Source organism: Aegilops tauschii, chromosome 5, assembly GCF_002575655.3.
Source record: "Aegilops tauschii subsp. strangulata cultivar AL8/78 chromosome 5, Aet v6.0, whole genome shotgun sequence".
Taxonomy (NCBI): Eukaryota; Viridiplantae; Streptophyta; class Magnoliopsida; order Poales; family Poaceae; genus Aegilops; species Aegilops tauschii.
The window spans coordinates 22168191-22182025 of NC_053039.3; the positions used below are offsets into that span (position 1 = coordinate 22168191).

Here is a 13835-nt window from a genome sequence, read left to right on the forward strand (position 1 = left end):
AGTTCCTAGGAACCAAACGGGAGGGACTTTTTCTACAGGGACTAGAAAAAGACTCTACTAGAGAGTCTTTTTTGATTAGTCCCTGGGACTAGAAAAAGTCCTAGGACTTCTGAACCAAACACCCCCTCAATCAGAAGGAACAATTACTGGGACAGGCAAGGGGATCTACAGATTTGGATTGTCATTAATTAGGAATTAATCCATTCTTGCAAGCCCTTTAATCAAACAAGCGCTGCCCTCAGTTAGGTTCTGTGACTCTCTCACACTCTGTATTGATGGCCTCGATGGGCTTATATAGCGTTACAACAGCAGTACAGAGGGGGGAGAAGGAGAGTACAACGGCAGTCCTGCATGTGAGGACGTGCGAAGCGCACGAGGCGCATGACCAGCGCCAGGTTGTTGGAGGCGTGCGGGAGTGGAGCTGCCGACCGTTAGCCACCAGAGGGGCGACCTGTAGATGGCGTCGAACACCCCCCCCCCCCCCCCCCCCCGCAGTCACAACGTGGGGTTCGCCGACGTTGAGACTGGTACGAAAGTCATCGAAGAGACGCGTCGGGAGCCCTTTGGTGAAGATGTCCGCGAACTGCGAGCTCGTGGGGACATGGAGGACGCGGATTTCGCCAAGAGCAACACGTTCGCGGACGAAGTGCAGGTCGATCTCGATATGTTTCGTCCGTTGATGCTGCACCGGGTTGCTCGACATGTAGACGGCGCTGATGTTGTCGCAGTAGACCACCGTAGCTCGCAAGGGAGGGTGATGAAGCTCGACGAGGAGTTGGCGTAGCCAGACGGACTCGGCGACCACATTGGCGACCGCGCGATACTCGGCTTTGGCGCTGGAGCGGGAGACGGTGTTCTGCCGCTTCGACGACCAGGTGAGGAGGTTGCCACCGAGGAAGACGCAATACCCCGAAGTGGACTTGCGTGTGTCAGGGCAGCCGGCCCAATCCGCGTCGGAGTACGCGACAAGATCAGTGGCGGTGTCGCGGTGGATCCGGAGCCCGAGATGCGTCGTGCCACGGAGGTACCGGAGTATCCGCTTGACAAGCTGAAAGTGGCAATCCCGCGGAGCATGGATGAACAAGCAACACTGCTGCACCGCGTAGGAGAGATCGGGGCGTGTCAAGGTGAGGTACTGCAACGCGCCGGCCAAGCTACGGTACAGCGATGGGTCGTGGAAGAGCGGGCCATTGTCGGTGGAGAGCTTGGCGAGGGTGTCGACGGGCGTAGAGATCGGCTTGCAGTTCAACATGCCAGCCCGATCGAGAATCTCCAAGGCGTACTGCTCCTGAGAGAGGAAGAGACCGCGGGTGATGGCGGTGACGTTGACCCCGAGGAAGTGATGAGGAGCGCCGAGGTCGGTCATCGCGAACTCGCGGTGGAGAGCCTGAATGATGGAGTGGAGCATGTCGGTGGAGCTGGCCGTGAGGATGATGTCGTCCACGTACAACAGGAGGTAGGCGAGGCGATCACCGCGGCGAAGAATGAACAGGGACGAATCCGCCCGCGACGCGACGAAACCGAGAGTGCGCAGGTAGCTGGTGAAGCGGGAGAACCACGCGCGCGGCACCTACTTGAGACTGTAAAGAGAACGGTTCAGCCGGCACACATGCGTGGGCGAGGCAGCGTCGACGAAGCCGGACGGTTGGGTGCTGTAGACCGTCTCGGCGAGGTGGCCGTGGAGGAAGGCGTTCTTGACGTCGAGTTGATGGATCGGCCAGCCCCGCCCGGCAGCCAAACTGAGGACAGTCCGGATGGTCGCCGGCTTGACGACGGGGCTGAACGTCTCGCCGTAGTCCACGCCGGCCTGCTGGGTGAAACCGCGAAGCACCCAACGTGCCTTGTACTGGGCGAGAGAGCCGTCTGGATGGAATTTATGCCGAAAAATCCACTTCCCTGTGACAACATTAGCACCTGCAGGACGCGACACCAAACTCCAAGTGTTATTCTGCATCAGTGCGTTATATTCGTCGAGCATAGCGTTGTACCAGTTTTTGTCTTGGAGAGCAACGCGGTAGGAGGAAGGGATGGGGCTAATGGAAGAGGAGGGTGAGGTGGAGGTGGTGAGAGCTTTGGGCTGGGCAAACCCCGTTTTTGCCCGTGTACGCATGCGGTGGAGATTAGCGGGTGGCACTACTGGCACGGCGCGCGGCGGGAGCGTGGGTGCGACGGGCGTGCATGCAGTGGGGGGGGGGGGGGGCGGGAGGACGTGCATGGGAGGGGCTGTGGTGGCGTGCATGGGAGCCGGGCGAAGCAGGCGCATGCATTGGTGGTGCATGGGAGGGTGGGCCCGGGGTTGGCGCGGGAGGCGGCATGGGTGGGGGCGAAGCGGTCGCGGTGGGGCTCGCAGGGGCGGATCCCGATGGGGAGTGCGGGACGAGGGCTGGGGAAGGGGATCCCGAGGTGCAGGCGGATCGGGAGGGGCAGGTGGATCGGGTGGAGTCCGGGGAAGGGGATCCCGAGGTGCAAGCGTGCGGGCGGGCGACAGCGCGCGTTTCGGGGAAGATCTGCGGCCCGAGATCGTGTGCGGCCGGGCGACGTGCTGGCTGTGGTGTGCCTGGAGTAGGAGAGTAGGGAAAAACGTTTTCATCAAACGTGACATGTCTGGAAATTATAACTTTGCGTGATTCCAAATTCAGGCACCGATACCCCTTGTGTTCCAAGGGATACCCAAGGAAAACACAACGTGAGGAGCGAGGGGCAAGTTTGTGAGGGCTAGTGGCAATTGTGTTTGGAAAGCAAAGACACCCGAAGACGCGCATGTGGTCGTACGTAGGGTGTTTACCGAGGAGACGAAAGTAAGGGGTGTCGGAGGCGATGGCAGTGGAAGGCCGGCGGTTGAGGATGTAGGTTGCGGTGTGAAGGGCCTCAACCCAGAAAGCGGGAGGTAGTGTGGCGTGTATGAGGAGGACTCGAAGGATGTCATTGGTTGTACGGAGGAGGCGTTCGGCTTTTCCATTTTGTGGTGATGTATGCGGGCAGGAGAGGCGAAGAGAGGCACCATAGCGGGAGAAGAGGTCGCGGAGGGATGTGGTAAGAAATTCGCCGCCGTTATCGCATTGCATACACTGGATAGGGACATGAAATTGTGTGAGGACGTATGCATGGAAGCGATGAACGATATCTACGGTATCGGACTTGTGGCGTAAAGGAAAAGTCCAAGAATAATGGGAGTAATCATCTAGGATCACAAGGTAAAATTGGAACCCCGAGAAGCTACAAATAGGAGAAGTCCATAAATCACAGTGTATGAGCTGAAACGGTGCTGTAGTAAATGAATTGGAATGGGAAAAAGGCAGCCGTGGCTGCTTGCCTAATTGGCATGCCGTACATAAGGTAGTGTGGGACACGCCTTTATTACATGTTGGAAGAAAAAAACGAGCCAAAGTGGAGATGGTCTTGTCACTAGGATGCCCCAAGCGCCGGTGCCACACGTCGCTGCCCACCACCGTGAGAAGAGCTTGCACGCCGGAGTTGGTGAAGAATGGATAGAGGTCTCCATGGCTATTGGACCTCATGATGATCTTGCGGGTAGCTAGGTCCTTCACGGTAAAACCAAACGGGTCAAATTCAATACTGCATGAATTGTCAATGGTAAAGCGACGTACAGAGATGAGGTTTTGGATGACAGTAGGGGAGACAAGTACATCGTTGAGAGAGAAGGAAGATAGTTTGGTGGAGCCGACGACCGTCACGGGTAAGCGAGAACCGTTACCAACTAAGATGCCCGAAGAATGACGCAAAGATGGAGAAAAACACTGAGAGAGGGAGGCGGCCATACCGGTCACGTGGGAAGAGGCGCCGGTGTCAAGAATCCAGTCCTGACTGCTGCCGGCGTTCTGCTGCGTCGACAGGTTCTGCAGAGCCGCGTACAGCTGATGGTATTGTTCCCACGTCGGGCCGGCAGACGATGGCGCGTGCACCGCCGGGTAGGCCTGCTGGGGTGGCGGTGGACGAGGGCCCAAAACGCCCGCGGCGTTCGGCGCGGCCCAGGGCGCGCGTGTTGGAAATATGCCCTAGAGGCAATAATAAATAGGTTATTATTATATTTCCTTGTTCATGATAATCGTTTATTATCCATGCTAGAATTGTATTGATAGGAAACTCAAATACATGTGTGGATACATAGATAACACCATGTCCCTAGTAAGCCTCTAGTTGACTAGCTCGTTGATCAATAGATGGTTACGGTTTCCTGACCATGGACATTGGATGTCGTTGATAACGAGATCACATCATTAGGAGAATGATGTGATGGACAAGACCCAATCCGAAGCCTAGCACAAGATCGTGTAGTTCGTTTGCTCAGAGCTTTTCTAATGTCAAGTATCATTTCCTTAGACCATGAGATTGTGCAACTCCCGGATACCGTAGAATGCTTTGGGTGTACCAAACGTCACAACGTAACTGGGTGGCTATAAAGGTGCACTACAGGTATCTCCGAAAGTGTCTGTTGGGTTGGCACGAATGTCACTCCGTGTAAACGGAGAGGTATCTCTGGGCCCACTCGGTAGGACATCATCATAATGTGCACAATGTGACCAAGGAGTTGATCACGGGATGATGTGAGTTACGGAACGAGTAAAGAGACTTGCCAGTAACGAGATTGAACAAGGTATCGGGATACCGACGATCGAATCTCGGGCAAGTAACATACCGATAGACAAAGGGAATTGAATACGGGATTGATTGAATCCCCGACATCGTGGTTCATCCGATGAGATCATCATCCCGCTGTTGGTTATTGGCCGGAGAACGTCTCGGTCATGTCTGCATGGTTCCCGAACCCGTAGGGTCTACACGCTTAAGGTTCGATGACGCTAGGGTTATAGGGAATAGATATCCGTGGTTACCGAATGTTGTTCGGAGTCCCGGATGAGATCCCGGACGTCACGAGGAGTTCCGGAATGGTCCGGAGGTAAAGATTTATATATGGGAAGTCCTGTTTTGGTCACCGGAAAAGTTTCGGGTGTTATCGGTAATGTACCGGGACCACCGGGAGGGTCCCGGGGGTCCACCAAGTGGGGCCACCAGCCCCAGAGGGCTGCGTGGGCCAAGTGTGGGAGGGGACCAGCCCCAGGTGGGCTGGTGCGCCCCCCCACAAGAGGCCCAGGGCCCAGGAAGGGGGGGGGGGGAAGGGGGAAACCCTAGGCTCAGATGGGCCTAAGGCCCATCTAGTGGGGCGCCCCCCTCTCTCCCCCCCTTGGCCGCCCCCCCAAGCCCCATCTAGGGCTGGCCGCACCCCTTGGGGGGGAACCCTAGATGGGGGCGCAGCCCTCCCCCTCTCCTATATATATAATGGGGTTTTGGGGCTGCCATACACACGAGAACGTCTCTCTTTCGGCGCGGCCCTACCCCTCTCCCTCCTCCTCCTCTCCCGCGGTGCTTGGCGAAGCCCTGCGGGATTGCCACGCTCCTCCATCACCACCATGCCGTTGTGCTGCTGCTGGACGGAGTCTTCCCTAACCTCTCCCTCTCTCCTTGCTGGATCAAGGCGTGGGAGACGTCACCGGGCTGCACGTGTGTTGACGCGGAGGCGCCGTGGTTCGGCGCTTAGATCAGAATCAACCGCGATCTGAATCGCTACGAGTACGACTCCTTCATCCACGTTCTTGCAGCGCTTCCGCATCGCGATCTACAATGGTATGTAGATGCACTCCCCTTCCCCTCGTTGCTAGATTACTCCATAGATTGATCTTGGTGATGCGTAGAAAATTTTGAATTTCTGCTACGTTCCCCAACAGTGGCATCATGAGCTAGGTCTATGCGTAGTTTCTATGCACGAGTAGAACACAAAGTAGTTGTGGGCATCAATGTTGCCAATTCTTCTTGCCGCTACTAGTCTTATCTTGTTTCGGCGGCATTGTGGGATGAAGCGGCCCGGACCGACCTTACACGTACGCTTACGTGAGACAGGTTCCACCGACTGACATGCACTAGTTGCATAAGGTGGCTAGTGGGTGTCTGTCTCTCCCACTTTAGTCGGAACGGATTCGATGAAAAGGGTCCTTATGAAGGGTAAATAGAAATTGGCATATCACGTTGTGGTTTTACGTAGGTAAGAAACGTTCTTGCTAGAAACCTATACAAGCCACGTAAAAACTTGCAACAACAATTAGAGGACGTCTAACTTGTTTTTGCAGCATGTGCTATGTGATGTGATATGGCCAGAAGATGTGATGAATGATATATGTGATGTATGAGATTGATCATATTCTTGTAATAGGAATCACGACTTGCATGTCGATGAGTATGACAACCGACAGGAGCCATAGGAGTTGTCTTTATTTTTTGTATGACCTGCGTGTCATTGAATAAGGCCATGTAAATTACTTTACTTTATTGCTAAGCGCGTTAGCCATAGAAGTAGAAGTAATCGTTGGCGTGACAACTTCATGAAGACACAATGATGGAGATCATGATGATGGAGATCATGGTGTCATGCCAGTGACAAAGATGATCATGGTGCCCCGAAGATGGAGATCAAAGGAGCAAAATGATATTGGCCATATCATGTCACTATTTGATTGCATGTGATGTTTATCTTGTTTACATCTTATTTGCTTACAACGACGGTAGCTTAAATAAGATGATCCCTCACTAAAAATTTCAAGAGACGTGTTCCCCCTAACTGTGCACCGTTGCGAAGGTTCGTTGTTTCGAAGCACCACGTGATGATCGGGTGTGATAGATTCTAACGTTCGAATACAACGGGTGTTGACGAGCCTAGCATGTACAGACATGGCCTCGGAACACATGCGAAACACTTAGGTTGACTTGACGAGCCTAGCATGTACAGACATGGCCTCGGAACACAAGAGACCGAAAGGTCGAACATGAGTCGTATAGTAGATACGATCAACATGGAGATGTTCACCGATGATGACTAGTCCGTCTCACGTGATGATCGGACACGGCCTAGTTTGACTCGGATCATGTATCACTTAGATGACTAGAGGGATGTCTATCTGAGTGGGAGTTCATGAATCAGATGAACTCAATTATCATGAACATAGTCAAAAGGTCTTTGCAAATTATGTCATGCGCTTTAGTTCTACTGTTTAAGATATGTTCCTAGAGAAAATTTAGTTGAAAGTTGGTAGTAGCAATTATGCGGACTGGGTCCGTAAACTGAGGATTGTCCTCATTGCTGCACAGAAGGCTTATGTCCTTAATGCACCGCTCGGTGTGCTAAACCTCAGCGTCGTCTGTAGATGTTGCGAAACATCTGACATACACGTTTTGATGACTACGTGATAGTTCAGTGCGTAATGCTAACGGTTTAGAATTGTGGCACCAAAGATGGTTTTTGAACCATCGCAGAACATATGAGATGTTCCGAAGACTGAAATTGGGATTTCGGACTAGTGCCCACGTCAAGAGGTGTGAGACCTCTGACAAGTTTCTTAAGCCTGCAGACTAAGGGAGAAAAGCTCAATCGTTGAGCATGTGTTCAGATTGTCTGAGTGCCACAATCGCTTGAATCGAGTGGGAGTTAATCTCCCAGATGAGATAGTGATGGTTCTCCATAGTCACTGCCACCAAGCTAGTAGAGCTTCGTGATGAACTATAACATATTAGGGATAGTTATGATGATCCTTGAGCTATTCGCGATGTTTGACACCGCGAAAGTAGAAATCAAGAAGGAGCATCAATTGTTGATTGTTAGTAAAACCACTAGTTTAAGAAGGGCAAGGGCAAAAGGGATACTTCATGAAACAGCAAGTCATTTGCTGCTCTAGTGAAGAATCCCAAGGTTGAACCCAAACCCGAGACTAAGTGCTTCTGTAATGAGGGGAACGGTCACTGAAGCAGTACTACCCTAGATATTTGGTAGATGAGAAGGCAGGCCAGGTCGACAGAAGTATATTGGATATACGTTATATGAATGTGTACTTTACTAGTACTCCTAGCAGCACCAGGGTATTGGATACCGGTTCGGTTGCTAAGTGTTAGTAACTCGAAATAAAAGCTGCGGAATAAATGGAGACTGGCTAAAGGTGAGATGACGATATGTGTTGAAGTGTTTCCAAGGTTGATGTGATCAAGCATCGCATGCTCCCTCTACCATCGAGATTGGTGTTTGCGTTGAGCACAAACATGATTGGATTATGTTTATCGCAATACGGTTATTCATTTAAGGAGAATAATGGTTACTCTGTTTATTTGAATAATACCTTCAATGGTCTTGCACCTAAAATGAATCTCGATCGTAGTGATACACATGTTCGTGCCAAAAGATATAAAATAGTAATGATAGTTCCACATACTTGTGGCACTGCCACTTGAGTCATATTGGTATAGAACGCATGAAGAAGCTCCATGTAGATGGATCTTTGGACTCACTCGTTTTTTGAAAAGAATGAGACATGCGAACCATGTCTATTGGTATATATGCATGAAGAAACTCCATGCAGATGGATTGTTTGGACTCACTTGATTTTGAATCACTTGAGACATGCAAATCATACCACATGGGCAAGATGACTGAAAGGCCTCGTTTTCAGTAAGAGAGCAACTTGTTGGAAGTAATACATTCGATGTATGCAGTCCAATGAGTGCTGAGGCATGCAGTGGATATCGTTATGTTCTTACTTCACAGATGATTTGAGTAGATGCTGAGTGTATTTACTTGATAAAACACAAGTCTGAATTACTGAAAGGTTCAAGTAATTTCAGAGTGAAGTTGAAGATCGTCGTGACAAGAGGATAAAATGTCTGTGATATGATCATAGAGATGAGTATCTGAGTTACGAGTTTGGCACACATCAAGACATTGTGGAAAGTGTTTCACAATTAATACCGTCTGGAACACCATAGTGTGATGGTGTGTCCGAACATCATAACTGCACCCTATTGGATATGGTGCATACCATGATGTTTCTTATCGAATTACCACTATCGTTTATGGGTTAGGCATTAGAGACAACCGCATTCACTTTGAAAGGGGCACCACGCAATTCCGTTGAGACGACACCGTTTAGAGAAACCTAAGTTGTCGTTTCTTAAAAGTTTGGGGCTGCGATGCTTATGTGAAAAAGTTTCAAGCTGATAAGCTCGAACCCAAAGCGGATAAATACATCTTCATAAGAATACCCAAAACAGTTGGGTATACCTCCTATTTCAGATCTGGAAGCAAAAGTAATTGCTTCTAGAAACGAGTCCTTTCTCGAGGAAAAGTTTCTCTCGAAAGAATTGAGTGGGAGGATGGTGGAGACTTGATAAGGTTATTGAACCGTCACTTCAACTAGTGTGTAGCAGGGCACAGGAAGTTGTTCCTGTGGCACCTATACCAATTGAAGTGGAAGCTTATGATAGTGATCATGAAACTTCGGATCAAGTCACCACCAAACCTCGTAGGACGACGAGGATGCGTGCTACTTCAGAGTGGTACGTGATCCTGTCTGAGATATCATGTTGTTGGACAATACTGAACCTACGAGCTATGGAGAAGCGATGGTGGGCCCATATTCCGACAAATGGTTAGAAGCCATGAAATCCGAGATAAATGGATCTTTAAGAGGAAGACGGACGTGGACGGTAATGTTACCGTCTATGAAGCTCGACTTGTGGCAAAGAGTATTTCCACAAGTTCAAGGAGTTGACTACGATGAGATTTTCTCATCCGTAGCGATGCTTAAGTCCGTCGGAATCATGTTAGCATTAGCTGCATTTATGAAATCTGGCAGATGGATGTCAAAACAAGTTTCCTTACCAGTTTGCGTAAGGAAAGGTTGTATGTGATACAATCAGAAAGGTTTTGTCGATCCTAAGGATGCTAAAAGGTATGCTAGCTCCAGCGATCCTTCCATGGACTAGAGCAAGCATCTCGGAGTCAGAATATACGCTTTGATGGAGTGATCAAAGATTTTGGGTTTATACAAAGTTTGTTAGAAACTTGTATTTACCATAAAGTGAGTGGGAGCGCTACAACATTTCTGATAAGTATATGTGAATGACATATTGTTGATCCGAAATGATGTAATTTTTTTTCTAGAAAGCATAAAGGGTTGTTTGAAAGGAGTTTTTCAAAGGAAGACCTGGATAAAAGCTGCTTACATATTGGGCATCAAGATCTATAGAGATAGATCAAGACGCCCGATGATACTTTCAAAGAACGCACACCTTGACATGATTTTGAAAGAGTTCAAAATAGATCAGCAAAGAAGGAGTTCTTGGCTGTGTTACAAGGTGTGAGTATTGAGTAAGACTCAAGACCTGACCACAACAGAAGAGAGAGAAAGGACGAAGGTCGTCCCCTATGCTTTAGATGTAGGCTCTACGGTATGCTATGCTGTGTACCGCACATGGAGTGCGCCTTGCCATGAGTTGGTCAAGGGGTACAATAGTGATCCGGGAATGGATCACATGACAGCGGTCGAACTTATCCTTAGTACCTAGTGGACTAAGGAATTTTCTCGATTATGGAGGTGAAAAGGGAGTTCGTCGTAAAGGGTTACGTCGATGCGAACCTTGACACTAATCCGGATGACTCTGAGTAGTAAACCGGATTCGTATAGTAGAGCAATTATTTGAAATGGCTCCAAATAGCGCGTGGTAGCATCCACAAGATGACATCGATATTCGTAAGGCACACGGATCTGAAAGGTTCAGACCCGTTGACTAATAACCTCTCTCACAAGCATAACATGATCAAACCAGAACTCATTGAGTGTTAATCACATAGTGATGTGAACTAGATTGTTGACTCTAGTAAACTCTTTGGATGTTGGTCACATGGTGATGTGGCCTATGAGTGTTAATCACATGGTGATGTGGACTAGATTATTGACTCTAGTGCAAGTGGGAGACTGTTGGAAATATGCCCTAGAGGCAATAATAAATAGGTTATTATTATATTTCCTTGTTCATGATAATCGTTTATTATCCATGCTAGAATTGTATTGATAGGAAACTCAGATACATGTGTGGATACATAGACAACACCATGTCCCTAGTAAGCCTCTAGTTGACTAGCTCGTTGATCAATAGATGGTTACGGTTTCCTGACCATGGACATTGGATGTCGTTGATAACGGGATCACATCATTAGGAGAATGATGTGATTGACAAGACCCAATCCTAAGCCTAGCACAAGATCATGTAGTTCGTTTGCTCAGAGCTTTTCTAATGTCAAGTATCATTTCCTTAGACCATGAGATTGTGCAACTCCCGGATACCGTAGGAATGCTTTGGGTGTACCAAACGTCACAACGTAACTGGGTGGCTATAAAGGTGCACTACAGGTATCTCCGAAAGTGTCTGTTGGGTTGGCACGAATCGAGACTGGGATTTGTCACTCCGTGTAAACGGAGAGGTATCTCTGGGCCCACTCGGTAGGACATCATCATAATGTGCACAATGTGACCAAGGAGTTGATCACAGGATGATGTGAGTTACGGAACGAGTAAAGAGACTTGCCGGTAACGAGATTGAACAAGGTATCGGGATACCGACGATAGAATCTCGGGCAAGTAACATACCGATAGACAAAGGGAATTGAATACGGGATTGATTGAATCCCCGACATCGTGGTTCATCCGATGAGATCATCGTGGAACATGTGGGAGCCAACATTGGTATCCAGATCCCGCTGTTGGTTATTGGCCGGAGAACGTCTCGGTCATGTCTGCATGGTTCCCGAACCCGTAGGGTCTACACGCTTAAGGTTCGATGACGCTAGGGTTATAGGGAATAGATATACGTGGTTACCGAATGTTGTTCGGAGTCCCGGATGAGATCCCAGACGTCACGAGGAGTTCCGGAATGGTCCGGAGGTAAAGATTTATATATGGGAAGTCCTGTTTTGGTCACCGGAAAAGTTTCGGGTGTTATCTGTAATGTACCGGGACCACCGGGAGGGTCCCGGGGGTCCACCAAGTGGGGCCACCAGCCCCAGAGGGCTGCGTGGGCCAAGTGTGGGAGGGGACCAGCCCCAGGTGGGCTGGTGCGCCCCCCCACAAGAGGCCCAGGGCGCAGGAAAGGGGGGAAGGGGGAAACCCTAGGCTCAGATGGGCCTAAGGCCCATCTAGTGGGCCCCCCCAAGCCCCATCTAGGGCTGGCCGCACCCCTTGGGGGGGGGGGAACCCTAGATGGGGGCGCATCCCTCCCCCTCTCCTATATATATTGGGGTTTTGGGGCTGCCATACACACGAGAACGTCTCTCTTTCGGCGCAGCCCTACCCCTCTCCCTCCTCCTCCTCTCCCGCGGTGCTTGGCGAAGCCCTGCGGGATTGCCACGCTCCTCCATCACCACCATGCCGTTGCGCTGCTGCTGGACGGAGTCTTCCCCAACCTCTCCCTCTCTCCTTGCTGGATCAAGGCGTGGGAGACGTCACCGGGCTGCACGTGTGTTGAACGCGGAGGCGCCGTGGTTCGGCGCTTAGATCGGAATCAACCGCGATCTGAATCGCTACGAGTACGACTCCTTCATCCGCGTTCTTGCAACGCTTCCGCATCGCGATCTACAATGGTATGTAGATGCACTCCCCTTCCCCTCGTTGCTAGATTACTCCATAGATTGATCTTGGTGATGCGTAGAAAATTTTGAATTTCTGCTACGTTCCGCAACAGCGCGAGGCTGGGGCGGGCCGTGAAGAAGAGCGCCGTACGGGGCGAAGTAACCGTGGAGCGGCGCGTTGGCGACGGGGGCAGGTGCAGGCACGCCTCGCCCGGACGGGGCACCGCCAGGGGAAGAAGAGCCGCGTCCGTGGCCACGACCGCGCCCGCGGCCACGCCCGCGGCCGCCGGTGTCGCGATCGGTGGCGGGAGGAGTGGCGCCTTTGCCTCGGTCGGTGGAGGTGCCCGAGGATCCCGAGGACCCCGAGCCGGAGCCGATGGTGAGGGCGGTGGCGGTGGCCTCCGAGCGGCCGTCGAGGCGAGCGCGTTTGTTGGCGGAGATTTCCTCCATCAGCAGCCGGGAGCGCGCCTGCACGAACGTCGGGAAGGGCGTCTGCATGGGAATCAGAGTCGCCATGATCCGGAACTTGCTGTTGAGGCCGCGGATGAGCTGAAGGGTCAGCGTGCGGTCGGTGATGCGCTCGCCGACGTCACCGAGGTCCGTGGCGAGGGACTTGAGACGCCGACAGTACTCGGCGATGGAGAGGTCCCCCTGGACGAGGTTGCGGAATTCCGCACCGAGGATCACCGCGCGGCCGGCTTGATTGTCGCGGAAGAGAAGGTGTAGCTGCTGCCAGATGTCGAAGGCGGTGCTGTCCGGCGAGGCGACCACGTCTAGGAGCTCATCGGCGACGACGCCGTGGAACCAGAGGACGATGGACAGGTCATCGTTGCGCCATACGGCGCTTTGGAGGAGCGGCTCGGCGGGGACGTCGAGGTGGTGCTGCACTTGATATTTGCAACAAACGATGTAAAAGATCTGGCGCCATTTGGAGTAGTTACCCGATTCGAGCTCGAGCCGATGCTGGAAGAAGTGGTTGATGGAGGGCGGCAGGCCGGTCGCAGCGGTGGAGGAGTCGACGTCGGGCACGTCGGGACGGAGAGCCAGGGCGCTGCCGGAGCCGCCGGGCGCGAGCGGCTGGACGGGGACGCTCCCCGCAGTGCGGAGAGCAGCCGCGGTGGTCGCCGCGGGTGGTGCAGCCGCCGGAGTCGGGGGAGGAGGGGCGGCCTCGGGTACGGCCTGTTTGCCGCGGAGGACGTCGGGGGCGAGGCGCGCCGCGCGGGGCGCGGCCGGTGGAACAGGGGTCGCCAAGGGTGCAGGAGGAGGAGCTGCGGCCAGAGGGATGGGGGCGAAGGGGTTGGCCGGCGAGTCAAGGTCGCCACCGGAGCGCGTGCGGCGAAGGAACCGATGCATGGCGGAAGCGAAGAGATAGGAT

At 51.9% G+C, this 13835-nt stretch overlaps 1 protein-coding gene across 1 annotated transcript; it reads right to left on the bottom strand.

The window, feature by feature from the left end:
• Nucleotides 1-3240: 3240 nt before the first annotated feature.
• LOC141022484 (uncharacterized) lies at nucleotides 3241-13813 on the bottom strand. The gene is made up of 3 exons (XM_073498747.1): nucleotides 12572-13813; nucleotides 3362-4016; nucleotides 3241-3254 (listed from the first exon to the last, which is right to left on the bottom strand). The coding sequence occupies exons 1-3, from the start codon at nucleotides 13811-13813 to the stop codon at nucleotides 3241-3243; spliced, it is 1911 nt and encodes a 636-aa protein (XP_073354848.1).
• Nucleotides 13814-13835: the final 22 nt, after the last annotated feature.

Bases quoted from the DNA above. Each gene is read 5' to 3' on its own strand.
- LOC141022484 (XM_073498747.1), bottom strand. From the start codon at position 13,813: ATGCATCGGTTCCTTCGCCGCACGCGCTCCGGTGGCGACCTTGACTCG. The intron at 4,017-12,571 runs GTTGCGGAACGT...TATTGCCTCTAG, and splicing joins GCCCGCCCCAGCCTCGCGCT to GGCATATTTCCAACACGCGC.